Source organism: Populus euphratica, unplaced genomic scaffold, assembly GCF_000495115.2.
Source record: "Populus euphratica unplaced genomic scaffold, PopEup_1.0 scaffold17.1, whole genome shotgun sequence".
Lineage (NCBI taxonomy): Eukaryota > Viridiplantae > Streptophyta > Magnoliopsida > Malpighiales > Salicaceae > Populus > Populus euphratica.
Genome location: NW_011499884.1, coordinates 993,668 through 1,021,514, shown reverse-complemented (window position 1 = coordinate 1,021,514; position 27,847 = coordinate 993,668). Strand labels below are relative to the sequence as shown.

The following is a 27,847-nucleotide window of genomic DNA, read 5'->3' as shown; positions in this document are numbered from 1 at the left end:
TTTTTTTCAAGTTTATTAAAATAATAAGGAATAAATCTTATAAATTAAAAAGTTAAATGAAAATAAAATTAAAAAAATTATAATTTCATAAATTATCTCAAATAAAATAAATAATAATTAAAATAATAGAGTTCAAATCTAAAAAATAAAAGATTAAAAAATAAAATAATAATAATTAACATTTCATAAATTATTTCAAATAAAATAAAATAAAAATAAAGATCAAATTTGATAGATAAAAAATTTAAATATAAAAATAGTAAGGAAAAAACAAATAACAATTATAAAAATCAGGATCAAAGTTAATATAAAATTAAATTGTAAGAGATGAAATTGAAATATAAATATTCAAAACAAAATATATATAACAATCAAAAGTTTGAGAACCAAATTTGATATAATTAACAAATAATATGACATTTCTAAATTCTTCACAACTTTCAGAAAGTGTTTTCCGTTCAAATTTTTCAAGAAAATATTTTCCTGGAAACTAAACTAAATTTTTCTTTGATTGGAAAGTGTTTTCTGTTAACCAACTTTTATAATAATAAACAAATATAAAAAAGTTTGGAAAGTAGTTTTTGATGAAAGTGGTTTTCTAGAAACCACTTTCTAGGAAACAAACATAGTTTAAAAAAAAATACTTTCTTGAAAACCAAGGTTGTGTTTGTTTTCTAGAAAGTGGTTCATCGAAAATTACTTTCTAAACTTTCATGTGTTTATTTGCCATTAGTAAATTTGGTCAACGGAAAACACTTTTCAGTTAAAAAAAAATTTGGCTTGATTTTCAGAAAAGTGTTTTCCTAATAAAGCTAAGCGGAAAACACTTTTCGAAAGTTGTGAAAAATTTAGAAATGTCATTATATGCTGATTATATCAAATTTGATCCTCAAACTTTTGATTACTATATATATTTTGTTTTGAATATTTATTTTTTAATTTCATCCCTTAAAATTTATTTTTTATATTAACTTGGATCCTTATTTTTATAATTACTATTTACTTTTTTCTTATCATTTTTTTATTGAATTTTTTTATATATCAAATTTGGTCCTCATTCTTTTGATTGTTACTTATTTTATTTGAAATAATTTATGAAATATTAATTATTATTATTTTAATTTCTTCATTTTTTAATTTTTTATTTGATTTATATTATTTTAATTATTATTTATTTTATCTGAGATAATTTATGAAATTATATTTTTTTCAATTTCATTCTCATTCAACTTTTTAATTTGTAAGATTTATTCCTTATTATTTTAATAAACTTGAAAAAAATAAAACATTAATAAGTTATTTTCCAGCTTATTTTTCATAACATAACCAAACACTGGAAAGTGTTTTCTAACTTATTTTTCATTACACTATCAAATATCAGAAAATACTTTCCTGAAATTCACTTTCCCCGGAATTCACTTAAAAAAAAATACTTTACAACAAACAAACGGGGCCCAAGCCAAATTTTACTTTCTTGAAAACCAAGCTAAATTTTTTCTTAACTAGAAAGTGTTTTTCATTAACCGGAAAGTATTTTCTATTGACTAACTTTTTTAATAGCAAACAAACACAAGAATGTTTGGAAAGTGGTTTCCCAGAAACCACTTTCAAGGAAACAAACAGAGCTTTAAAATTAATAAATACTGACCTAAACCAATCTGTATGGATAAAAAAATATTTTGTTTGGGTTTAAAAAATATACCCAACTTGAACCTGAACTACATTATATAAATAACCTTAAAGTTTGAGAAAATTACATTATACAAAGTGTACATAAATAAAAATTTAGGGGTTTTTCACACACTTTCCTTTTTAACCTCCACTTTTTAGCCACCTCCTCTCTGCCTTCTGTAATGATCTCTTCTTAGCTTAATTTTTATGCAAGTCCGTCAAGTATATTATATAAGCAGTTGTTATTCAAGCTGGTTAGCTAGTTGCAATTATAAACTAGTTGTTCGGGTATAATAAATCAATAAGTCAAATCTATATAAACTTATGTTATTTTTATTGTTATTGTTGTCGTGCCTTGCGTGTGGTGCTGTCGAGTGATGACGACGGGTCTAGCTCCTAAGAAGATGTGCTGCAAATGAAGTTTTGGGTATAATCACTAAGTTACATTTACTTCTTTATATTTTTAATACTCGAGGGTATGTTTTATTGTGTATCTTTACACCCCTAAATAGAGTTACATTTACTTCTTTATATTTTTAATATTTGAGGGTATGTTTTATTGTGTATTATTACACCCCTAAATAGTAAAGTCTATAGCTAAACCCTAACACTTTAAATGTAAAGTAAACAAAATGATTGATGAAGGTTTTTTCATATTTTTGGTCGAACCCTAATAAAGAATTATAAACTAATTACGATATCAAATTTTTCATTTTAAAAAAATTAATTTAGTTTAAGGACTTAATTATATTATTAATAGATCAAATTAATTTTATCAGAGATTTAATTAGTGAAAAAATAAGCGTGGGAGCCCAATTTAGGCTTAATCGAAAAGATTGGAATTTTAAAGGACCAAACTTATTTTTTACGAAGTCAATTGATTTAAATTAAGGATAAAATAACAAGAAAATCAAAGTCTATGATCAATTAAAGATTAAATTGAAGAAATTCATAATCAAGAACATTTTTGAAAAGGCACTAAACTTTGAGGACTCATTTCGGTTGAAAACAAGGGTGAAATTGAAACAAATTGAAAGTTTAATGGTTAATTGAGAGTCAATTTGTATAAATCCGAAAGCAATGATCAAAATGAAAAGGCACTGAAATTTAAAGTTGATATTGGAGTTTGGCGAGGGTAAAATCACATAAAATTAAAAGTTGAAAGTCAATTAAGAATCTTATTAAAAGAATTTAAAAGCCAAAAGACTAAATCAAACTTTAGTCAAATCCCTAATTAAAACCCTAAGAATATCAAAACAACGTCATTTCATTTAAATAATGTCAGACGACTTGTCATTTACCTATTATTCATCATCTTTAAATTTTTAACGCGAAATGCCGCTTAGGTAGCTACTTTTAATGAAGATGTAACGTTTCATCTCTACACCAAATAAGACAAACAAAACATCACTCTGATGGACTGATATTGTGCTACACCCTAACGTAATTCTTAACGGTCGGTTGCCTCTATAGCCATCATGGCACTGCCCCAAAAAGACCAATTCAATTCGCCTTTAGTAGTTAAATTTCATAGCTCATGATGATGATTTTGAGCTAATGGTTGAGATTCTTTCCATATGAATTAATGGTCAAAATTTATCCCCAATAAAGACAAGATGTTTCTTTTTCAACCCCTATAAATATGAGTGAATTTTAAGCATTAGATAAAAAGAAAACAAAGAAAGAGAAAGTGAGAAAAAACCCAACTCTCCCTAGTTTTTATTTGTGAACATCTTTCTTCTCCATTTTCTTTTTAGCCTTATGCCTTTACACCCTCATTAACAACAGTCTTCTCTATCAACAACCATGTACCTCCTTTACCAACTCTTCATCTCCACCTCTTTTATGAACAACCATGCAACCATAAGCTTATTCTTCTTTCTCTACACAATAATCTCCAATAATGGTGTTCAGATAAATTTTGTACGTGATGGAATTATAGATAATTTAATAGAATAATAAAAAAAATATTTTATATAAAATATTATTTATTTCATAATATAATAACAGTAATTAAATCTACAATATGTAAATTAAAAACCATCAATATTAATACATATCCTTTTATTTTATAACTTCAATTTGAAAAATATTCTTAAATAAATATTTTTATTTAATTTTAATTTTAACTATATTTTTAATCAATTTCAATTAAAAATATTTTTTATAAAATATTTTTTTTAAATCACAACTACAAAAATTAGTTCAAAAATCTCCCAAGCTTATCAACCAGCGTATGTAATCTTTCGAGGTTTTCTCCAACTTTGTTAATAACTATTTCTCACACTTTTTTTTTTGGTGCAATAGTGTTTTATTGTTGGGTTTACGCATGTTACCATCACATTATTGTGATATTGACACGCAAATCTAATACCCATTCCTTGATTGTCCAGCAAGGCTCGTTAACATCAAATGAAGGATTACTGTTGGTCCATGTGGACAACGGATCCAGTCGTGCAACCTCCTATTACAAATGCTAAAATTTAAACTGATATATGAAATATGTAAATATTATGATTATAAAATTTCCACGTTTTTAATTATTCACTGCGGACGTATTATTGGTAGAGGTAAAGTTATAATTTTTAGATTCGTTCTGATAACTGGCCTAGTTTAAAGTTTAGGCACTAAATTTTAACCGAGTAATTAAATTATCTAGAACAATTTATATTTTTATTAAAATAATATTATTTTAATAAAAAAATAAAAATTAATAAATTATAATAGAGTTTTTGATTAGATCTTTCAATTAACCTGACAAATCACACCTAATTTTTATTTTTTTTAACCTGATTAAGTTTTAGCTCCAAATGAGTTGAATCTCAAAATATAAATAAACCAGTAACTCCAGTCAAATCTATTTTCCATCTACCAATAATTTAACATCTCTAGTCAATTGGATTTTCCTAGGGCAAATACCTGGAAATTAGTGAAAGGAATAATTAATTGTCTATTAAGGTTAATAGCTAAAGAACAGTTTTTGCTCCTTTTTTAATAATCTTTTCAAAACCAATTTGTCAGCTCGTTTTATATCCTTGGTATATCCTTCCATGGCGACGTGCCGATATCTTATTGCAAATATTGTCACCAGCTAAAGTACATGCATGCCGTGTTTGACATCGCGTGCTGCCATGTTTAAAACAAAATTATTTATTTTTAGATTATTTTTATATATTGATATTAAAAATTAATTTTAAAAAATAAAAAATATATATTATTTTTATATATTTTTAAATAAAAAATATTTTAAAAAATAATCTTTACATACCACACTCTCAAAACTTTAGTTATTTTGGATGGATAGAATGATTATAGTTTTTTAAGAATAAATTAAATAAATTAATATATTTTTAAATAAAAGATATTTTATAAAACAATCATCATTATGATTATCTAGTGATTATCTAATCCATTAGATAAGTATCAAGCAAGACACATGCGACGGCGAGGAATAAAATAATTTAAATTTCTAATTTTAACGCATCTGTGACCTAAACCTTCGTAATTGGGAATTGTTTTCATTTTGTGAAGAGCGTGCGTGCTCCGTTTGTCGAGGTTAATTAATTTAACTTAAATGTCCTGCCTAATTAATTTCAAGCTCGCCTGTATGGGTTCGTGTTTTTGACTTGCGACCCCAAAAAAATTACAGCGCACGAATTTGCCGACGTGGCACGTCAATAACCGTCCAACTCAACACAGTAGTCATGCCCACGACTTTCTTAGCGCACGCCACCAAACGTGACGAATCCACGGGCTCCAGCTCAGCTGTCAGCCTGCCTGCCGTTGCTGCCTTCAGGACGAGGTCAAATAGCGCGAGTACGAATGGGAATCTAGCAAAAATGATTCGTTTGACCTCACGGGACCATGTACTCTGTTTGTAGCTCTGTTAAACGATAAAAATTCAATTTTAAATGGAATTTAATTTTTTAAAATATTATGAAAATAAATTAGAGTTGAACTTCTTGAAAGATTAAAAAAATATGCAGTTGCAATTTCTTGAAGGATTTGAAGGCGGCTCGATGGAGGCCCATGCCAGTATTCTAAATTGACTAAAAGGAGGCAAATTGCACAAAATAGAGACTCTCCTCCAATGAAAACACCCCGTGGCTGTCTTTTCTTTGCTTTTGTTAGTGAGAGCCAGTTAAACCCTGCTGATGATTTAGATGCTTTGAGCGTCCCAGCAGGTTCTCCCATGGAGAAAAGGTGAGGGATCCGTGAGATTTCCCACTCGTTTAAGACGATGGACGAGCATTAGCTGGCTCGAGTCCCTTTCTCCTCACAGTGAAATGATATGTTATTTTATGTATGATAAGAGCAGGCACTTTGCTATTGGCGTCTCGTAGCCATTAAAAGGTATTAATGGCTCAAAGTGGTGGAGTCCCTTTCACATTCTCAGCACTCAACCTTGAAGGAAAAGGCTTAAATCAATAAATAAAATATATATTCTGTATCAGATTCTCCAGGTTCCAGTTGGGTTCTTGGATACATCACCGACTCTATTTCTTGCTACTATCTAGCTAAATATCTGCTGTGTTCTTTTCTTACTTTTCTGGGTAAGTTTCGAACACTACGGGCTTTGCCGACTAGGTGATTGTTTGGTATTGGTGTTGAATGAATTTTTTTTGGTGAAATTTAATTTTTTAATTTTAATATTTTTTGAATTTTTTATGTATTGATATTAAAAATATATTTTAAAAATTAAAAATATTATTATTTTAATAAATACTTTAAAAAATAATTTTTACTACTATTACTGTAATTCTTCCCATGACAAACTACGTGGTTACGTGAAAAGAAAATACTATTAAAGGACTATAAGCAATCACTAAAACCTTGCAAGTCGCCGTTCATGAAATTAGAACCATAACAACAATAAAGTTAACTATTCTAAAAAACAATAAATTCAATAAAAAAAAAAATGAGTAAAATTAATTTCATATTATGTATGAAAAATGGTATAGAGGCTCGTTAATTAGATATTAAAAAAGTTATTTACTGATAATTAATATCAACGTTACCTGCTATACTAAATAACATGGGAAAGTTTGCGGAGCTTCACTTATCATTGTTCATTAGATTCATCATAACAATAGGATCAATGAAGCTTCTATTTCTTCTTCCTTTTCTTTTTAATTTAATCCTTTCTTTTTATTTTTGTTATTTTCAATCTCATAATTTTTTTTCTAAATTTTAACTTTAATTTTTTTTTAACAATCAACCATATTATCTTTAAATCGAACACATCAATAGAATCATGCTGAAGCAACTCCCACATAGTTTAGTTTTAAATCCAAAATAAAAAATAAATAAAATTAATATTTTTTTTTTGTTGATTTTATCATTTTTTTTCCCTCAACTTCGTCTCCAAACTTTTTTTATTGGTTGGTTGGGTTATTTTTTGATAAGTCAGATTGATTAAGTCACATCTAAACAACTTTTATATTATTTGATTTTAAATATAATGTAAATAAGAAGTTGAATTATAAGATTTTTTCTATCAATATTATTTTTTTATTTAATTTATTTTTAGATTTTTTTATTAATTCATCAAGTTATCTATGAACCAACTAAATCAACTAGGTCACATGGAATCAATTTTTTTATTATATCAAAAAAATTCTAAAATTAATTTAATAGGATCAATGAAGCTTCTATTTCTTCTTTTTCATTTTCATTTTTTTTAATTTAATCCTTTTTTTAAATTTTTGTTATTTTTAATCTCATTATTTTTTTAAAATTTTTTTTAACAACCAACCATATTATCTTTAAATCGAACACGTCGATTGAATCATGCTAAAGCAACTCCCATATAGTTTAATTTTAAATCTGAATTAAAAAATTAGTAAAGTTAATATATTTTTTCCTTGTTGATTTTATCATTTTTTCCCCTCGACTTCATCCTCAATTTTTTTTTATTGATTAGTTGGGCTATTTTTTAATAAATCAAGTCAATTAAATCACATCTAAATGATTTAATTTTAAATATAATTTAAATAAAAAGTTGAGTTATAAGATTTTTTTATCAATATTATTTTTTTATTTAAATTTTTTTATTGATTGATTAGGTTGTCCATGAACCAACTAAATCAATTAGGTCATATGAAGTCAATTTTTTCATTATATCAAAAAAAAATTAAAATTAATTAGTTAAACTGAATTTAATAACATTATATAATTCTATACCGTTGTAATATGTTTTTGTTACATTAACTTTTTTTATCCACACAGTAACATAAACGCGTAACTGAAAACTATTAAACGTCGATGTAATAACACTAATTGTCTTTTTTTAAGAATCAACTTGACCTTTTAATTTGCCATCATGGGCGAGTTGAATCACCAACCCCATACAATTTCATAAGAAAATAAAAACAAATATAATAATTGAATCTGATCAAGCTAACAGTACACTACAAAAACTTCACATCAACGGTATTATATAGCAAACAAAAAATATTATTATAATTCAATTCGAATCCAACTACTCTAAGGACAAATATTATTAAGAAAATGGTGTTTTATGAAAAGAATAATTAATATTTTGGACACAATAATGATATTACATGAATGGTATCTTTGATTAATAAGATTTTTCTCTCAAAACATGATTGATTTGGTAAAAATAAGACTGATATGTGCAAGTGTTAAAAAGAAAAATATATTTATTTGACAATATGATCACCCTCCATATGAAGATCCATTCCAATCATTTAGGTGGTGGTCAAGTGGTAAAGACTTGGAACTAAAGGGTTTGCTCTCTCTGTGATCTCAGGTTCGAGTCCTTGGTTGCTCATATGATAGCCACTGGAGGCTTACATGGTCGTTAACTTCAGGGCCCGTGAGATTAGTCGTGGTGCGCACAAGCTAGCCCGGACACCCACGTTAATCTAAAAAAAAAAATCCATTCCTTTAATTATTTAATAAGACTCCATACTTATCAATTACTAAACGACAGCTTCCATGCGAAGCTCCAAAAACGAAAATTTCGAGCATTGTGCCTCGATCCAATGTTTTTGCCATATTTTGTGCAATAAAATAAATTGAAATAATAATAATGAAAAAAATGCAAGTAGAAAAAAAATTAGAAGACACCTGAATTGCAGGTTCCTAAACGAGGCGAACGTGTCCAACTGGCACACGATCGCCCCCTTATAAAACCAAGCCTCCGCACCTTTAAAAGCCTGTCCCGTACCGTTTCTTGGGTTGATTGCTGACCACCCCCTTCTTTCTTGACCCCCCCCCGCCCATCAACCCAAGGGACATGGAACCACCACCACAAACCCTGCCGCCGCCGCCGCCACTACAAAGAACCTCCTCGATCCCGACCACACTTCTGAACAAATACGAATTAGGCCGATTATTAGGCCGCGGCAGCTTTGCAAAAGTGTATGCAGCCCGTTCTTTATCCGACAAGACACAACTGGTAGCGATCAAAATCATCGACAAAACAAAAACCGATGCTGCTATGGAACCCCGCATTATCTCCGAGATCTCAGCCATGCATCGCCTCCAGCACCACCCAAACGTTCTCAAGATCCACGAAGTTATGGCTACGAAAACCAAAATCTACCTCGTCATGGAGCTTGCCTCGGGAGGCGATCTTTTCTCTAAGATCCGGAAGATGGGCAAACTTAAAGAACCAGCCGCACGTCGTTACTTTCAACAACTTGTGTCTGCCATCCACTTCTGCCATCAAAATGGTGTCTCTCACCGCGACATCAAGCCTCACAATTTGCTCCTTGACGGTAAAGGTAATTTAAAAATATCTGATTTTGGACTCTCGGCGTTAAAGAATGGAGGTGTTGATGGAGGTTTTTTGCTTCAAACGGCTTGTGGGACTCCGGCTTTCACAGCACCGGAAGTAATGGCGCGGCGGGGCTACGATGGATCTAAAGCGGATGCTTGGTCTTGTGGGGTCATTTTGTTCTTTTTATTATCGGCTTCCTTGCCTTTTGATGACAGTAATCTTGCAGTTATGTACAGGAAAATTCATAAAGGAGAATATCAATTGCCTTCTTGTTTACCAAAGTCGGTTAAATCGATTATAAACCAACTTCTTGACCCGAATCCTTATAAAAGAATGAGCATAGAAGCGTTAATGAAACATCCTTGGTTTTTGAAGAAGTTTGAATTACCAACTAAAAGTAGTGTGTTCGAGTCGGATTATAAAGAATCTTGTAAATTTGATAAGAGTGCGGCTGGGGGCATTAATGCGTTTGATCTAATCTCTCTGTCTTCAGGGTTGGACTTGTCAGGGTTGTTTGAGGTTAAATATGCGAGGGATAGGAGATTTACATCAAGCGAAACGGTGGAAAGAGTAACGGAGAGAGTGAGAAATGTTGGAGGGAGATTGGGATATAGAGTGGAGGAAGGAAAAGGTGGGGGTGCTATACGGTTGGGGAAAGGGAGGGTGGGATTGGTGTTTGAGGTGTGGGAAATAGTGGAGAAGCTGTTGGTGGTGGAAGTTAAGGTGGTGGAGGGTGGTGGGGTGGAATTTGAGGACCTTCATTGGGGAGAACTGAAAGAAGGGCTCGGAGATGTTGTGCTTCAATGGAATGATGATGCTATGTGAAGAGAGGTTCATGTTGTTCATCAATGGGATTTGAGGAGATTCGAGCATGTTCATCAATTGTGCCTGCTAATTACTTGTTCTCGGTGGAGGCTTATATGGTTATTATTGCTCTATCTGGGAATGGAAAACATTAGCTGATCTTTGTACATGAATTTTTTTTTTTTTCAGTTGTAGAATAATTCACTATTTACTTGTGTGTTAGCTTGGTTTGTGATCTTAATTTCCTGGCTTAAGCTAGTTAACTTGTAAATGTGATGATCTCAATTAAGTTGGGTTTAATTCTCTTTGTTTGCCTTTCGATTCTCTAATGTGTACCTGTGTTCTTTGATTTGGCATGGCACAAAACCAGCGCTTGACAATATGCAAGATATTTTTTTGTATGAGGAACTGTATCGATGGTGCCTGCTATTTCATTATTGGTGGCATGGCGTCATCTTCCATTTCAGTTGATTTGCCTTTCAGTTGGCATAGCATTGTCAACTGTCAGTTCTATGAGACTCGAGATTTCTGTAGCAGGAAACAGCTTCTCAGATTCCAAGTGCGCATCATGAACCCTGAAACTTCTTACTGCTAATACCATTGATTGTTGATTAGACAGTCATCAATCGAATTAAATGCCAGGTAAGGTCACTGGCGAGAAAAAACAAACACCGATGAAATCCCTGCAAGTCATGGGACTCCCGCTCATTGAATGTGACACCTTCTAAAAAACAAGGGAAAAAAAATCACCTGTGTTCCGAAAAACTAATAATTTTTTTTTATTTTTTTTTGTCATCTTTCTTGCTTGAAGAAAGCGAGGGTGCAACCTGTGACCGCAGCTTAATTTTTCCACCGAAATTTTGATGAGATGTTAACTATTATTAATTATCATCTACCTCGGCTAAAGTAGAGAGAACTTTCATCCAAGCCTGTAAACCACTCGCATGATCCTTCTCCGTTGCTGCTTCCCACTTGTCAGCAGGCTTCTTTGATGTTCCACATTTTATTTAAACAATTTAGTAATTTGAATTTACAATCATTGGTTGAAAGGCTGCTTCTGCCATTTCCTTGAAAGTCCCCGCTGCCATTTTGAATCTTCTATCCAATCCCATGCATACAACCCAGGCACACTACTAAAGCTCAAGAAGTAAGAGGTCCCAATTCTTTCACGTGTTTTGCAATTTGAATGGCTTCCTCGGACCTCGGCCCTCTCAAGTCTTCTACACAGGAACAACATGGTTGCAGAAGTAAACTCATTTACGTCCCTTTTCTTTTCAAGTTTTAAAATATATATATATATATTGCGCTTGTTTTGACCACCGATAGTTTGCTGCAGCGATCTATCGCACAATTTGAAGAGATACGCATCAGGACCAGCAGCCGAAGACGGAAGCAGTTTGCTTGTCTTCTTTTTGTTTCTTTCAAAGCAGCAAACTCTGATAGAGGGCTTGATCGAGGTGCTATGTACGATTCTATTTCCAGGCAAACCAGCTCTTATTCTCCAATCTAATTTACCTCGTTTCACAAAGCTTGAGACCACAGCACAATATGGGACGCCATCACTAACCAGTCGTGCCTCTCGCATCTTCAGAAAATGTTTGGCTATGGGTGGCAAATCAGCACCAGTCGAATCAAGCTCTGGATGATTGGACTCGAGCTGATTTGTCTGGAACAACTCCTTGATTCTCCATGCTGTCAAACGACAGAGATTGTGCCCCAACCCTTGAGACTTAATCACCATATTTAACCGGAGGATACTCAGCGTCTTCCTCTCACGGCAGATCAGATTCAAAAACATTCAACACTCCCCATAAGCATCAAGGTAGACAGAATAGAACTCTGAACTCATATCCCTCGGAGATGAAATCTCCTGAAGACCTGAACCATAGCCATGAATTCTCAAACATTGCAGGTTCAATGGACATTCTAGCCAGAGCTGACCGGGCATGCTCATCGAACTCCAAAGTCTTCTTATCCATTTCCGACACCAGATCTTATGCATCACTTACCATATGCCTTATTGAGATCACGCCTCTTGGATATAAGCACACCCCTTATTGATAACAGTTACATTTCACAACGAACTGAACGTAAACTTGGTTTACCACATAAAAACCCAAAGTGCAAAGTCCTAAGTCCTAACAGAGCTCGACCTAAAATAACAATTGCTAAATTTTAAGTGCCCTACTCACCCAGTCATTGTTAAGCTCATCTGAGTGGCACTTTTGGCCCCCGGCTTCAAATCGCTGCCTTTACTTCCTTAAATTTAAGGTCAGAAAGAAAAGCGAATCTCACAATGAATCTAGTGCTTGGAAATTTTTTTTCAAATATATAGTTTAGTCTTAAGACTCATTCTCACAAGGTAATGCCAACAAAATTGAAATATATTCAGATTGATACACAACCACTGCATTCATTGTGTCAAAATATTGGATCAATAAAATCGTATCCATCACATCCTTTGAATGAGTCCCAGCTACATTACCAGAGAATGAAAGCACACTATCTCTGAGCCCACCAACAATGGCCTGGCGCTGCTGGCTACACCAAGACCAGAAAGATATTTTGATTCTGCATCACCTTCAGCACTCTTAATTCTTAGCCTCAGCTTTTTCATTAACAGACACCCTCATTCTAGCAGGTGCGTTAATCTCATTCATTTCCTTCTTCACATTTTCATCTGGCTCATATCCATAACGTGACATGGCCCTCTCCAGCTCGTCTTTCACAGATTTTGCTATCTCATTATTTTGTTCAAAGGCTGAAAACAGGTCCAACTTTGGAACACTTGCCCATATAACATCAAATACATATTGCTTGAATTTGTTCCTTTGTGTTGCTGAACTTATAAAAAGTATCAGCAGCCTTTTCTGCGAGGGCTCGGTATTGAACAGAAGTAACCACTGTGAGAAAATCATTGTCCTTAGTTTTGGTTTCACAATGAACATCCAGTCGTTTCACAAGTAAAGAGAGGCGATCGGCTAGCTGACAACCAAAACACCAAGGCAGAAAGTGCCATCCAGGTTCCAGACATCATTATCTTTTCGAAAGATTTCCTTGACGACAACAGTATACTGATCGACTTGAACGCAGCCAAGAACTTGCCCGTATTCTTTATAGAATCTCTTCTGAAACGGAAAGAAAATTGAAATGAACAGAGAAGAGCTCTAGACAGAGAGAGGTACAGATGTTTATCAATGAACAAACAAGCTAGAAATGCATACAGGGATGTTGTTAACATTGTTTGTTTCTGAAACTGAAACAGACTGTGCTGTGTGTCCACAAATGGAAACACGCAAGTTTTACAACAAACACCCACGGAAAAGACGCGATTGCCTGATAAAAATAATACTGCCTGCCATTATACAGTAACATTCCCTAATTGAAGGCAACAGAACCCAAAATTTGAGTAACGCTTTTGTTTTTTGTCTTAAAACAATGGTTGTCATGTTTGTGAAAAAGAATTTTCATTGTTTGATGTCACGAATAATGTTCAGAATGCATTTTTCAATATTTTTGGTAAGGTTACCACTTGTGGTTCATTGATCTTACTCGATCAATTTCAACTGTAGTAATTACACTGAAGACAACAGATATACCTGAAAGGCTGAAACCCTCCCGAGTTCTAGAATTCAATAGCTTAATAAACGTAAATGGAGTCAACTCTCACGCATGCCGCACGTAGCTTAACTCACATACGCTGCACAGACACTGACAGATGAGGTCAAAGGCACCAACCAGATGAATGATTTGAAAAATGATATTTAAGGTATTAATAAATTTCGGACGCAGTAAACTAATGCAGCTGATGTGATAATTCTATTTCTTTACCACATCTCTGAAAGATGAAGGATCCATTGAATTAGAAACCTGATGCGGTCACAGGCACTGACTTGCAGAAATTCCATTCCTCTGTTTCCCAGCCAAAATGACTACAGATGGAAACCCCATTGAGACGTCATCGAACTCTAATTGAATCACACTTTTTTGAACATTTGACATATTTTATCAACACAGTAAAAATACAGAAACTACAGGTTTTATACACTTTACACTTTTGTTGATCTTGTCCATTACACGTGACAACAATATGCAACTTCCACTACATTAGACGGAAGAGAGAAGGAATACAGCCCATAAACTACAACTTAAATTTACTCGTCATAATCATCATCTATCTCAGCTACAGTGGAGAGAGCTAACATCCATGCCTGCAATCCTTTCTGATAATCATTTTTCGTAGTTGCTTCAAGCTTGGTAACAGCTTTCTTCGATATTCCACATTTTACCAGAACAATTCCAAGAGATTTGAATGTACAATCATCGGGATGAACGGAAGCTTCTACCATTTCCTTGAAAGTTCCCACAGCCTCTTTGAATCTGCCATCCAATGCATACAACCCAAGCACATTATTATAGCTTAACAAGTCAGTCAAAAGTCCCAAGTCTCTCATCTGTTTTGCAATCTGAGTGGCTTCCTCGAACCTCCCAAGTCTTTTGTACATGCACAACATCATTGCAAAAGTAAACTCATTTGTGTTCCCTTTTCTCTTCAAGCTCTCAAAAATCTTTTCTGCTTGCTTGACCATGGATTGTTCGCTGTAGAGATCTATCATACAGTTTGAAGAATATGCATCAGGACCAGAATCTGACGACTGAAGCAGCTGGTATGTTTCTTCTGCTTCTTTCAAGTACCCGACTTTGGTATAAAGCTTGATTAAGGAGTTGTATATGACTGTATTGCCAGGCAAACCAGCTCTTTTCATTGCATCTACATAACCAAGAGCTTCTTTAACACTTCCAGCATCAGCAAACGCGTTTATCAGTACACCATAAACTATGACATCTGGCTTCACATCAAAACCTATCATCTCGTTATAAAGCCTCTCAGCCATTTCCAGTTTACCTAATTTCACAAAGCTTGAGATCACAGCACAATAGGAGATGCAATCACTAACCAATCCTGCCTCTTGCATCTTCTTCAGATAATCTCTCGCTTTGTCTGGCAAGTCAGCACCAGCCAAAATTTGTATGATAGAACTATAGCTACATCTATCTGGAAGTACACTATGACTCTCCATGCTGTCAAACAACTGACATGCTTTGTCATATTTTTGCGCTAACCCATATGCTTTAATCATCACATTAAACACGAGGACAGTCAGCATCTTCCCCTCTTGGCAGCTCATGAAAACTTTCTCAGCTTCCAAAATATGGCCGCGCTCCCCATATGCATCAATGCTGGCAGAATAGCACTCAGAACTCATATTCCCTGTGAGATGAAATCTCCTGAACCAAAGCCATGATTTCTCATGCATCCCAGCTTCTATGTACATTCTAGTCAGAGCAGACTGGGTATACTCATCAATCTCCAGACCCTTTTCATCCATCTCAGACACCAGGTCTTCTGCATCACTGACCATATGCCTTATTGAGAAGGCATACAAGAGTGTGCGGTAACTCACATGATCTGGCACTAATCCAGCCTCCTTCATCCTTTTAAAGTAGCTAGCTGCCATGCTTATATTATCATGCTTAGCATGAAGGGAGATGAGAATATTATACGTCCTTGTGTCTGGTGGGCATCGTAGCTCCTCCATCTTCTGCATAAGTGAACCCGCTTCTTCAAGCTGGCCATGGTTACCACAAATGTGGATCATGGTATTTCGCGCTCGCCCACGAATCCTGAGCATAATATTGTAGCGAATCACATTCAACTCATAGCAACCCTTTCTCTTAAACCACTCAAAAATCTCCAAAGCTCTCTCCCAACTAGACTGCTCCTTCAAAATTATGCTCCTCTCTTTGTTACTAAGAGTATCCTCCCATGGCTTCAATGCCTCATCAAGGTCTTTAATCGTATCAAGAGCTTCCAAAATTGATGGAATACAACCTCCATAATATGCCCATTTCTTCGAACATTTGGTGTGCGCTCTATCAACCGAGCCATTACCATCGAGCCTCTCCAAACCAACCCCAAAACTCTTCTTATTTTCAACTCGAGTACTATTCCTTGAGTTATTTCTCGGTTCTCTATCTGGGTTTTTATTGAAGCTAGGTTTCTTAGGAATCTGTTTGTGATCTGTGTTGACCTTCTTGGGAATTCGTCTATTGGGGATTTCAAGAAGGCTTTGCTCTCTGCGTTTCTTGACAGTTTCAATCTTTTCTAGTGGAGAAAGTGATACTCCTGTGTTTGTGGAGACTGAAGCTCCTGTGATGGGTGAGGTCCTGGGGGAGCTCAATATGTTAAAACAACGGGCATCTAATTGCAGTTTTACAAACATTGTTTCTTTTTGACAAAAGATAAGCACTAAATTCTATGAAATTTTACAGAGCAAGAAAAATTAGTAGTCAGCAATACGGTGGGGGTGTTGGCGGGATTCAGCGTAGTGCCTTAGCAGGATTTTATCTTTACAAAATCGGAATTTCTCTGACAGAGAAGGGAAGGGTAAGATTTTGAAGTTGTAGTCGGGTCTCTGGTCTGGTGCTGATGCTCGACGCTTTTACAAGTGGCCCATTCCACTCTCTGGAATTCGTTTGGGTCTGGGTAGCCCATCAAGCAAAGACATGGCTCACTGCTGTAATTTATCTGAAGACCCAATCACCCACAGTACATAAAGAAGAGCACATGTGGAGAAGAAGAGTAGAGTTTTGCTGTCAATCCATGCTTATGGTAAGAGTTGAACCCAAGCAACACGCATTGAACGATGAGAAAAAGATCTTTTCCGATGAACCAAACAGTCGTTGGCATTGGTGTGCAAAACCAGCTGAATAGTTCATAGTTTCCTTGCAGTGGGAAATTGGACATTTTTAGCTAAGATCATCATCAAATTGTTCCTTGCTTTAGGATAACTACACCTCTCAAGTGTATTGGCACCATAGGATTGCAGTTGCGTTTGCATCGTTTAGATTATTTGAGCTTGACCTTCTAATTTCTTACCTTCTTTCAGTCTTGCCATGCCTCCAAAACCCGAAAATCACGTTAAGTGTATTCATTTAGCGATTCGATATCGCCACTATTTCTAACTGCTCCAGAACAGGGTTATGAACTACGTAGGGATGGAAATGGGCCGTCACTCGGCCCCTTAAGTTAAACCCTTGCCCGATCCATTAAAAACTTGTCCGGCCCATTTTCATTAACTGACCTTCTAATTTCTTACCTTCTTTCAGTATTCATTTAGCGATTCGATATCGCCAGTATTTCTAACTGCTCCAGAACAGGGTTTTGAACTAGTAGGGATGGAAATGGGCCGGCACTCGGCCCCTTAATTCAAACCCTTGCCCGATCCATTAAAAACTTGCCCGGCCCATTTTCATTAATAAATTAAAAGAAACTAAAAGGCCCCAACTTTCACTGTACATTTATTACTGTGCACGTAGGATAACAGTGAAAAGGTGATTCTGCCCACATAACGTAATTCGTATTGAAAGCGGGGGTATAGTAGTTATTTGCATGGTGAAATTATTGATATGCCTTTGAAGGGAAAAAAATAAAAATAAATAAATAAATAAACTTTGAGGGGGCAGGGGCGCTTTCAGCATTTTCATTTTAGATGCACGGTAAAATACAATGACCTTGGACCAAAAATGTTTGTACCTTTCAATTTTGATTTGTCTATAATTATAAAGTTTGACCAGGGGTAGTTTAGTATTTTTCATAAAATACCTTAATCCGACAAAGGCCGCAAAGCAGGTTCTCCCGTGGTTTTTTAATTTTCTTACGGTTGAATCCTTGTTTGGTTTTTTTCACTTTTTAAATTTAGTATTCTTTTTTTATTTTATTTTTAATTATATCTCTTGATATTTTATATTATTTTTTAATTATATTCATCAATATTTTATTTTACGTTAAATTTAATCATTATTTTTTATTTTTTTATTTTATTTTTAATTTTTTTATTGAAATTCTTTTTATCGATTTCAGTTCTCAATATTTAGATCCTTGTTTGGTTTTTTTCACTTTTTAAAATTAGTATTCTTTTTTTTTAATTAAAACATATTTTTAATTATATCTCTTCATATTTTATATTATTTTTTAATTATATTCATTAATATTTTATTTTATGTTAAATTTAATCATTATTTTTTATTTTTTTTATTTTAATTTTTTTATTAAAATTCTTTTTATCGATTTCAACTCTCGATATTTATTGATTAGGATTTTGTTAATATTTTTAGGTTATGAATTTAAAAGATTAAGTTGGTTAGGCTTAAATATTTCTTTTTCTAAACTATTTTTTATATATAATTTTTGTTGGTATAATTTTTTTATAAAATTATCACAATTTCATATATCAAATTATGAGTTTTGCGTATTTAGCTAACTTTGACTAAGACAATATTTTTTTAATTTATTTATTGTTGTTGTTATTATTAGTATTTTTTTAAAAAAATTTTTATATATAATTTTTGTTGGTATAATTTTTTTATAAAATTATCATAATTTTATATATCAAATTATGAGTTTTGCATATTTAGCTAGCTTTGACTAGGATAATATTTTTTTAATTTATTTATTATTGTTGTTATTATTAGTATTTTTTAAAAAAATTATTAAATTAGTCAATATTTTAACCTGATTAATATTATTTTTTCACTTTTAAAAAAACACGACCATTTATTGAATATTATTTATCAAGTTTAAAAATTTTGGTACTGGATCACCAATCTAGGTACCCTCTAGATTCATACTTGGCCTCATATCCACCCATGTGATATTGTTTGATATCCACTTGGACCACTAGCAAACAACTTTTCAAAAAGTTTAATTTTAGTATTTATAAATTTAAATAAAGTAAATTTGGTCCTTAATTTTATTTATCAATAAATAGTCCCTTATTCTGGAATTTGTTATGTTCAAGGTTTTCATAAAAACATTTTAGTCCTTGCTTAAAAGATTTTGTGCAATCAAGTTCCTCCATGTCAGTTAAATAAATGAATGGACATTAATAAGGTATAAAATGGATACCCATACCTGGAACCCATATATATATCCTTAATACCTATTAGACAGGACCAAGTAGAGCGGGTATTCATTTCATACCCGACCCATTACCATTCTCATAATTAAGATTAAATTACACATGTATTGAAGCTAGGAAACATATAACTTAATCCTATATCTTGACACAAAACGGTGTTGTTTTCCCAGAAAAAATAAGTGATTTTTAAAAAAACATGAGTTCATTTTAGCCATTGATGTTTATTTATTTCATAAATATGAATTCATTTTGGTCCTTAATTTTATGCGAAATGGTTTAAACTTTAATGTGTTAAAATAGGATCCCAAGGAGAGCATAGATTTTTTGAGTTTCTAGGTTGGATTAAAATATATTTTGAGGTTTAAAATTAATTATTAAACGTCCTTTGAGACAATTCGAAGATGTTTGGAGGTTAAAAAAATGTATAGAAATTAAGATTGGAAGAGTAAAATCAGTGTATTTTACTAATTATTTTAGTAATGCCATCTAAACTGTATTTTTAAAAAATTTAAATTTTTTATTAAAAATTATTTTTTTTGAATTTTTTTAATATGTCAATTTTAAAAATAATGTTTAAAAAATAAAAAAAAATATTATTTTAATATATTTCAAAATAAAAAAATATTCTAAAAAATAAAATATAATCGTACTCTCAAACAGCTCAGCAACGACGCCTCGTCGAATGGGATCCACAGTATTTTTATGGATTGGTCGTGTGCATCCATCCCAAGACCATTTGCGTAGGCCTGACGCGCTCCGTGGCTCACCTTCCTCCCGTCCTTTCCTTTCCTATTCTTTTACTTTTCCATTATTTATTATTTTCTAAATAATTGTTTTCTCGTTAGATAGTCAATGGTTATTTTGTGATTTTTTAGACCTATTAAATAAAATTAAACACCCACCAACCATCCTTCTGATATTTATTGACAAAGGAGCCTTTCAAGGTCGTCATCACCTTCTTCCAATTATTGACTCTTGTAATTGGATGTTTTTTTGTTAAGTAAATAATTAATTGATTGGTTTTTCAATTTATCAAAATTAAACTTATTCATGGGATATATTTAAACTTAAACATAAAATACACACATGGTGTTAAATACTGCATAATACATATTAAATTAGAAAAAACCCTCACAATTAACATTGATTAATATCTAAAACGTATGTTAATTTTTATTTGAGTAAAAATACCTTTAATCAAGCTTGTAAAAATAAATTAGATTTGGAGCATATTTGATATTGGGATATAATTATTTTTTAAAGTGTTTTTTATTTATAAATAATTTAAAATAATAATATTTAAATTTTTTAAAATTTATTTTTAAAATTAACATTTTAAAATAATATAACAACATCCAAAAATAATTAATTTTATTTTTTTTCCGCCAAAAAAACAATCTGTCCCTGAGCAAAGCTTGATTATCGCGATTCGCAATAATAAACTGCCACGTCAACACAATGAACACGTGTTGCAAAGAATCCAAGGTTGTACACGCAAACTCCTACGAAGCAGAGTAACTCAATCATTTTTCTTAACAGAAATAACGAGATAAAAATGAAAGGCGGGCATTTAATTCAAAGGCTCAAGCTCAACTCATAGAAGCGGATAAGGGAGGGCAAAAAAATAAAAATGGCAGCGAGTTCATCACTCTCAATTCTGTTGGCAAATCCGGTCCCTAAAATCAGCTGTAATAACCAAATTGGAAACATGGTTAGTGCTTTTAACCAGAGAACCATCAAGAAATTGGGAACTAAATATGGTTCAAGAACCAGATTGAATGCAGCTGGGCTGTCTGAGATTGAGCCTGACCTCAATGAAGATCCTAGAGACCGTTGGGCCACTCCTGGTGTTGATGCTGTACGCGTCGTTTTATCTTCTATGTTAAGCGTATGTGTATTTAGCTTGTGTCTGTATGTTTGGTCTTGCTAACACAGCTGGTTCTTATAATTTTTTCAGGAAGATTTTAAGTATGGAGAGTGGGATGGGCATCATACTTACTTTGAAGGCCAAGAAAAAAGTACGTTTTTGTTTGTATGAGATTTTTGCCAAGATTTACTAAGGGTTTTGAATCAGTCGAATTAATTAATTAGGGATGTTACGTGTCTGGTCTTCAATAACAAAAGCAAGATTACGTTTTTTAATGTATTAAAAATATAAGCAATACCTAATTCTTAATGGGATGTTTATTCAGGAACATACTGGGAAATACTTAAAGAAGAATATACCTCAACAGAGCCCCCAACAGGTTTTCAAGGTATAATATATGCCACAAAATTTTGGATTACATGGTCCTGTAGATTAGAATTGACAGGTGATATTTTTGGGCTTGATATTTCACCATTAATGGCTTGCAGGGTTTATTTCATGGATCTTCCTTCCAGCAGTTGCTGCTGGGATGTATTTCAATGTGCCGGTAAAATCTAATTCAGACTCAGCTTCCATACAAGATTTGATTATTAAACCTACTGTTGACAGGCTTCTTCAGGAAGAAAAATTAGGAACATGACCTCAATTCTATGATTGACACAGTTAATTAATCTTTGATCTTATCTTTCAGGGGGAGTATCTGTTCATTGGAGCAGGTATATTTGTGTTTATTTTCTGTGTGATTGAGATGGATAAACCCGACAAGCCACACAACTTCGAGCCCCAAATATACAATATGGAGAGAGGAGCTCGTGACAAGTTAATAGATGACTATAATACCATGAGCATATGGGACTTCAATGAGAAATACGGAGACCTCTGGGATTTCACCATAACAAGGGAAGACATAACCAAGAGATAATTTTACCTTGGCAACAAGAATGCTATTGTATTCGTTCTGTAAGTAAGTGACATTGTTGAAAGATTTAGTTTATTTTTCCCAATTTTATTCCACCTTTTCTTCGTCTGTAGATGCCCTATGACGTTGCTTAAGCCGTGAATGAAGTAAGGATGTTTTGGAAACATGATGTTAACTTTTCACATGAACTCACACAGAGCAAATGCCCATATTTTTTGTGTTGGATTTCTTTCTTTCTTTTTTTGTTGCGAGTGTGTTGATGGAAGAGAAGTCGGTTTTTCAGAATTCAGACGTTTATTTTTCTACCACTGGTTGGTTGAATTTAGTCCTAAATAAGTTGAGATTCACTGAAGTGTAACCAAGAAGAAGCATGCTGTAAATTGGCTTCATGTTAATGCTTTTGTATGGAAGATCAGTTTACGTGTGTAACCACGGGTACACGCTAGAGTTCTTAAGGGGTAGGCAGTCATAAAAAGTGGCTTTGACGTTTCAAGAGTCAAATTCCACCACCATTTTCTCCAGAAGGCAGTTAACTAGGAATTTTTATGCTATCGTTAATTATAATCATGATTTCTCATTTTTTTAATCATCAAGATTCGTTGTGTTCTTTTAGTCATCCTTGGTAGGGCAGCATTAAAGTTACCCAGGGAAGTGTTCTATTGAAAATGACGACAAGACGGCACTTTGTGATGCCACAAAACTAAGAGCTGAAGTTGGAGCGACGGCTGTAGTTTTTATTTTGAATTTTGTTAGCTTGCTAGTATTCTCAGCAAAATACCAAAACTTAGCCCTGGACAAAGTGTCTTTGAGGAACAAAGAGCAGCTATTTCAGCTGAGGATGTGTAGATTCTTTAGAGCAGAAATCTCTGCTGTTATTTGCAATTACTGTTAGCTGCTTGCAGTAGAATCTTCTCAAATCTTACATTTTGTACCCTGCTAGAAATGGATGTGTTTGAGTGTAGTCTTATCTTTTGAGTTCTGCTTCGCTTATTTATCACTCACTGGAATGCCTTCCACATTATTCCCAGCTGAAGTCCAGAACTTAAAACCGGTCTTGAAACGCTATCTTTTGTTGTCAGCTCAGATTCCCATCTATTTCAAGTTTTTGAACATTAAGTAGTTTGAAAATCCGGTTGCGTGAAATGGTTAAACCACTGTAACTATCTTTATGAATTTTACAAATGATTTAGTTTCCAAATTTCAACTAGACTTGATCTTGTTTTACTTTTCCAAATGCATGCTGTATGATTCCCTCAGCTTGAACGTTTCCCCGACTTCAAGGTCATACAATTCGGCCATCTTAAGCTATATACATGTAACTTTGCAGTTTGCATAGGGGGTCTGGATGTTTTAGAGTTTGTCCTAAACCAGGCTCTTATCTTATCTTTCTTCTCTTATGAATTGAAAGCTCGAATCAAGCTCTCTATGCGCTCAATTTCTTCTTTCGATTCGAAACTAGTTGGAAAATAAGACAAAACTGGTGGATACATACCCTTGAGCTTGGTGCCCGTGTCCATCCAATGAAGCTTACCTAAAATCCTTGAAGGTGGGATCCACCAGGCAGTTGGACCCATTTCACTGTCCTAAAATCTTGACTACAATTTTGACAAGGAGTTTGCACTTCCACTTATCTCTTGAAACTACGGAATATACAAATCTCCGTCTTCTTTAATACAAAACATTTCAAGGCAGAAAGGCAGAACAACCAAACCAAAAATGACAGCCAAATCCCATCTAGTCTCTTCTCTCCTCTTTTTTATCTATTACAGTACTATCCCCCACCATTTGCAAGCCCAACCAAGCACCCAAGGATTCACCTGCACAGCCAATCAGAGTTCCTTTCCATGCCAAACCTATGCCTTCTACCGGGCTACAGCTCCTAACTTCCTTGACCTTTCCTCAATCGGTGACCTTTTCTCGGTTAGCCGCCTTATGATATCAAAACCAAGTAACATCTCCTCTCCAGCCTCCCCTCTCATCCCCGATCAACCCTTGTTTGTCCCTTTATCATGTTCTTGTAACACCATGAATGGCACTAGCATCTCCTTTGCAAACATCACATATACCATAAAGCCAAATGACACTTTCTACCTTGTCTCAACTGAATACTTCGGAAACCTTACTACCTACGAGTCTGTTCAACTTGTTAACCCTACGCTTATCCCCACACGACTCCAAATAGGAGTAGAAGTGATCTTTCCAATATTTTGCAAGTGTCCTAATCAAACTCAATTGCAAAACAAGGTGAATTATCTGGTATCTTATGTGTTTCAGCCTTCTGATAACTTATCATCAGTTGCTTCAACATTTGGAGTCGAAACACAATCTATTGTGGATGCTAATGGCAATAACATACAGCCATTTGACACCATATTCATACCAGTAAATCAACTTCCACAACTGGCACAAGCTACGGTTTTTCCTTCTTTGGCGCCTTCTGGGAAGAATCAGAGGAAAGGTTTGATCATAGGATTAGCAGTTGGACTAGGAATTGCCGGGCTTTTGTTGGTCTTGGTAAGCGGGGTTTGTTTTTATAGAGACGGTGTATTGAAGAAGAGAAGAGATTTTGAGAGAGATGATCAGGAGAAGCAGAGGATGCAGTTCAATGGAGGAAGGAAAGGGTTGAAGGATATAGAAGTGGGTTTGATGGCAGATGTTTCAGATTGCTTGGATAAGTACAGGGTCTTTAAGATTGATGAACTGAAAGAAGCTACTGATGGGTTCGGTGAGAATTGCTTGATTGAAGGATCTGTGTTTAAAGGGTCCATAAATGGAGAGACCTATGCTATCAAGAAGATGAAGTGGAATGCCAGTGAGGAGCTCAAGATACTGCAGAAGGTAAGATCTTTTTCACTAATTACTGTATATACTCCAGCCTTCACTGTTTGTTTGGTTTCCAATGAAATAGTAGGATCAGGGACCCAGTTGCATGAACCTCGGTTGTTTCCATACTATTACAGTTCACAAGGATTCAGCCTTTATAGCACAATTAAAGATGAGTTAGAATTTATATTTCACAAGTTAGCAATTCATGCTAGCGATTCAAGTTCCAGCAGAGCAGAGTTCTGGCCCTTCCCCAGCATGATAAACTTCTGGTCTTGACCTCAACTCCCAAGTAGCAACATAGATGATGATGATGTCCATGATCTCATCTGTTTGAGTTTTGTAGCCATGGATATGTTGTGCAATAGGAAATTGTTGCGTAAACCTAAATGCAGGGGCTGTTATGAGAAATATAGAAAAATGTGGGATTAAAAATCGAAACATCCAAATAAAATAAAGACACCGGTGTATGACTTTCATCAAATTTAGCAACTATCTAATTTTATATTGGTTAGGTGAGGTGACGTTTGTATTTAATACTATAAAAGGATATAATAAATATAATTAAAAATATAAGGATATATTAGAGATTTATCAAATTATATAATAACAATTTAGCTATTTATCCTCGTAAATGAGTTTAGGCTGTCCATTTCCTTGGGGTGTGCTGTTGTGGATTCGTGCAATAAGCAAATGCCTTCTTTTCCTCCTCCTTGAAACAAAATTAATAAACCCTGTCGATTCCCCCATAAAATGAAGCCAATGATATTGTCAGAAAATAGACATTTCAAGCCATAATTACTACATACTGAAATGTCAACCTTCTCTTTATATTTATAGATATATCCTGACTAATTCTGCAGATAAATTAATGTACCTAACTGCAAATATTTGAAATTAAATGCTAATATATATATAAACGAATAATCCCATTGCCATCGCTTTTTTTTAGCTCCATTGGTTGGATAGATTGGTTTGGCCTTCGCTGTTTGCATAGAGTTTTTAATATCGAGTTTCAATCTATTTTTTATTAAAATTATTTTTTTGTTTTAAATTAACTTTTTAATATTGTTTTGATGTTTAGATATAAAAAATTAATTTTAAAAGTTAAAAAATATATTTATTATTTTAATATATTTTTTAGAAAAAAATTAAAAATAACTGCAAACAAACAACTTTTCATTAACTTAAACAGCTCCGTACTGTTAATTTCCCCAGAGCAAGAACTTGGATATTGGATTGGCCCCATCTCAAGGCCATGCACAATTCCTTGCCAATAATTAAAAAGAGGTTGATTGGTTGAACGCAACAATCCTGACCGTGTTCAAGCTTGAAATGATGAGGAAGGATGATAAGCATTAGGTGTAGTTTATTTCAGAGAGATCTAGTATGAAATGCTTTAGCCAATATAGCGCAGTGATATAATTGCCAAGTATCTACCAATTTAAGGTTTATTTATTTTTGTAATTCATGGGATCTTTTCTCTTCCTGTGAAAATACATTTTCATATTGCTACGTGAAAAAAAACTCACAGTTTCCTTTGTTTGAAGGTAAACCATGGCAACTTGGTGAAGCTAGAAGGCTTTTGCATAGACCCTGAGGATGCAAATTGCTATCTGGTCTACGAGTACATCGACAATGGCTCTCTGCATTCGTGGTTGCATGGTAACAAGAAAGAAAAACTAAGCTGGAAAAAAAGGCTACGCATTGCAATTGACGTTGCAAATGGTCTCCAATACATCCATGAGCACACTAGGCCAAGGGTTGTACACAAAGACATTAGAAGCAGCAACATCCTTTTAGACTCGAGCATGAGAGCCAAAATTGCCAACTTTGGACTAGCAAAATCAGGCTACAATGCCATAACAATGCACATTGTCGGCACCCAAGGCTACATTGCACCTGAATATTTAGCTGACGGTGTGGTGTCAACAAGAATGGATGTTTTCTCATTTGGTGTGGTTTTGCTTGAGCTAATCTCAGGCAAAGAAGCTATTGACGAAGAAGGCAAGGTTTTGTGGTCAGAAGCTAGTGGAATTTTGCAGGGAAATGTTGAAGAGAGGAAGGTGAAGAGATTGACACTATGGATGGATAAGGTTCTTTTAGAGCAGTCATGCTCAATGGAGAGTGTAATGAATGCAATGGCTGTTGCAATTGCTTGCTTGCATAGAGATCCATCAAAGAGGCCCAGCATGGTGGATATTGTTTATGCCTTGTGTAAGACTGATGATCTGTTTTTTGACATCTCAGAAGACGTACTGTCAGACCCTCAGGTAACGGCAAGATAAGTTATTATCATTTTTAGGATCTAGATATGACATTTTGGTTGTTAAGGATTTTGTATGTATCTATATGAGCTTTGATAATATGATGTAACATATATCCATATGTCTACAAAGTTAGCTGTATAAAATCTTCTGGAACCGTATAATGCCATTTTGTACCTGAACAAAAATGGATCTTGCTGTAGTTAAAAGGCGTTTTGGATTTGGAACCCTATAATGCTACCCTGTTCTTGAACAAATTGAAGTTGGCGGTGCAGTTTTTCTTGTCTATCCCTTGTTCCAGGCATCTTTAGCCTATGGGCGTCCTCCTTTTGAGACCCTTTGCACCGAGTCTGCCTTGAAGAAAAGTGGGTATTCTTCCTAGCCAGCTGCTGCAGTGGCTCCTGCAAATTAATCTGCACATCAAGCTCTCTAAAAACTTATACAAAATCAAATTCAATGATTTCAAGGCATGTCGTTTAGAATCTCTTATAAAATTGTCAATGCTTGTCTATATTAGATGAAGCAATTATTTGAGTATAGAGAAATAAATCAATTAGTCTCGCTTGTTTCAAGAACTAATTATTTAATCTTTTTTGTTCTATTTACGTTCTTTTCTCAGTTTTTTTTAATTAGTTTTTGAAACTAGAAAGCTAGTCATTTGTGTCCTTCTAACCTGAGGACAACCCATTGTAATCCCAGAAAACACCTTGACCCCATAAACATCATCTCAAATTTAATGCTATACCCAAGATGCGCAAAAAGTATGCT

At 33.8% G+C, this 27,847-nt stretch overlaps 4 protein-coding genes and 1 pseudogene across 4 annotated transcripts; 3 read left to right on the top strand and 2 right to left on the bottom strand.

The window, feature by feature from the left end:
* Positions 1-8,932: 8,932 nt before the first annotated feature.
* On the top strand, positions 8,933-10,243 carry CIPK10 (CBL-interacting serine/threonine-protein kinase 4-like). The gene has a single exon (NM_001308367.1). It carries the CDS (start codon positions 8,933-8,935, stop codon positions 10,241-10,243), a length of 1,311 nt encoding a protein of 436 aa, NP_001295296.1.
* A 2,321-nt stretch (positions 10,244-12,564) lies between these two features.
* Positions 12,565-14,173, bottom strand: LOC105130063 (hypersensitive-induced response protein 2-like; annotated as a pseudogene).
* A 21-nt stretch (positions 14,174-14,194) lies between these two features.
* LOC105129993 (Tetratricopeptide repeat (TPR)-like superfamily protein) lies at positions 14,195-16,825 on the bottom strand. The gene has a single exon (XM_011032295.1). The coding sequence runs from the start codon at positions 16,504-16,506 to the stop codon at positions 14,377-14,379; it is 2,130 nt and encodes a 709-aa protein (XP_011030597.1). The 5' UTR covers positions 16,507-16,825; the 3' UTR covers positions 14,195-14,376.
* A 3,930-nt stretch (positions 16,826-20,755) lies between these two features.
* Positions 20,756-22,155, top strand: PNSB5 (NAD(P)H dehydrogenase 18). Its single transcript, XM_011032293.1, has 5 exons — positions 20,756-21,061; positions 21,161-21,221; positions 21,396-21,458; positions 21,559-21,617; positions 21,762-22,155. The coding sequence occupies exons 1-5, from the start codon at positions 20,834-20,836 to the stop codon at positions 21,990-21,992; spliced, it is 642 nt and encodes a 213-aa protein (XP_011030595.1). The 5' UTR covers positions 20,756-20,833; the 3' UTR covers positions 21,993-22,155.
* A 1,427-nt stretch (positions 22,156-23,582) lies between these two features.
* LOC105129991 (lysM domain receptor-like kinase 4) lies at positions 23,583-27,336 on the top strand. Its single transcript, XM_011032292.1, has 2 exons — positions 23,583-24,827; positions 26,363-27,336. The coding sequence occupies exons 1-2, from the start codon at positions 23,706-23,708 to the stop codon at positions 27,098-27,100; spliced, it is 1,860 nt and encodes a 619-aa protein (XP_011030594.1). The 5' UTR covers positions 23,583-23,705; the 3' UTR covers positions 27,101-27,336.
* The last annotated feature ends 511 nt before the right edge of the window (positions 27,337-27,847 follow it).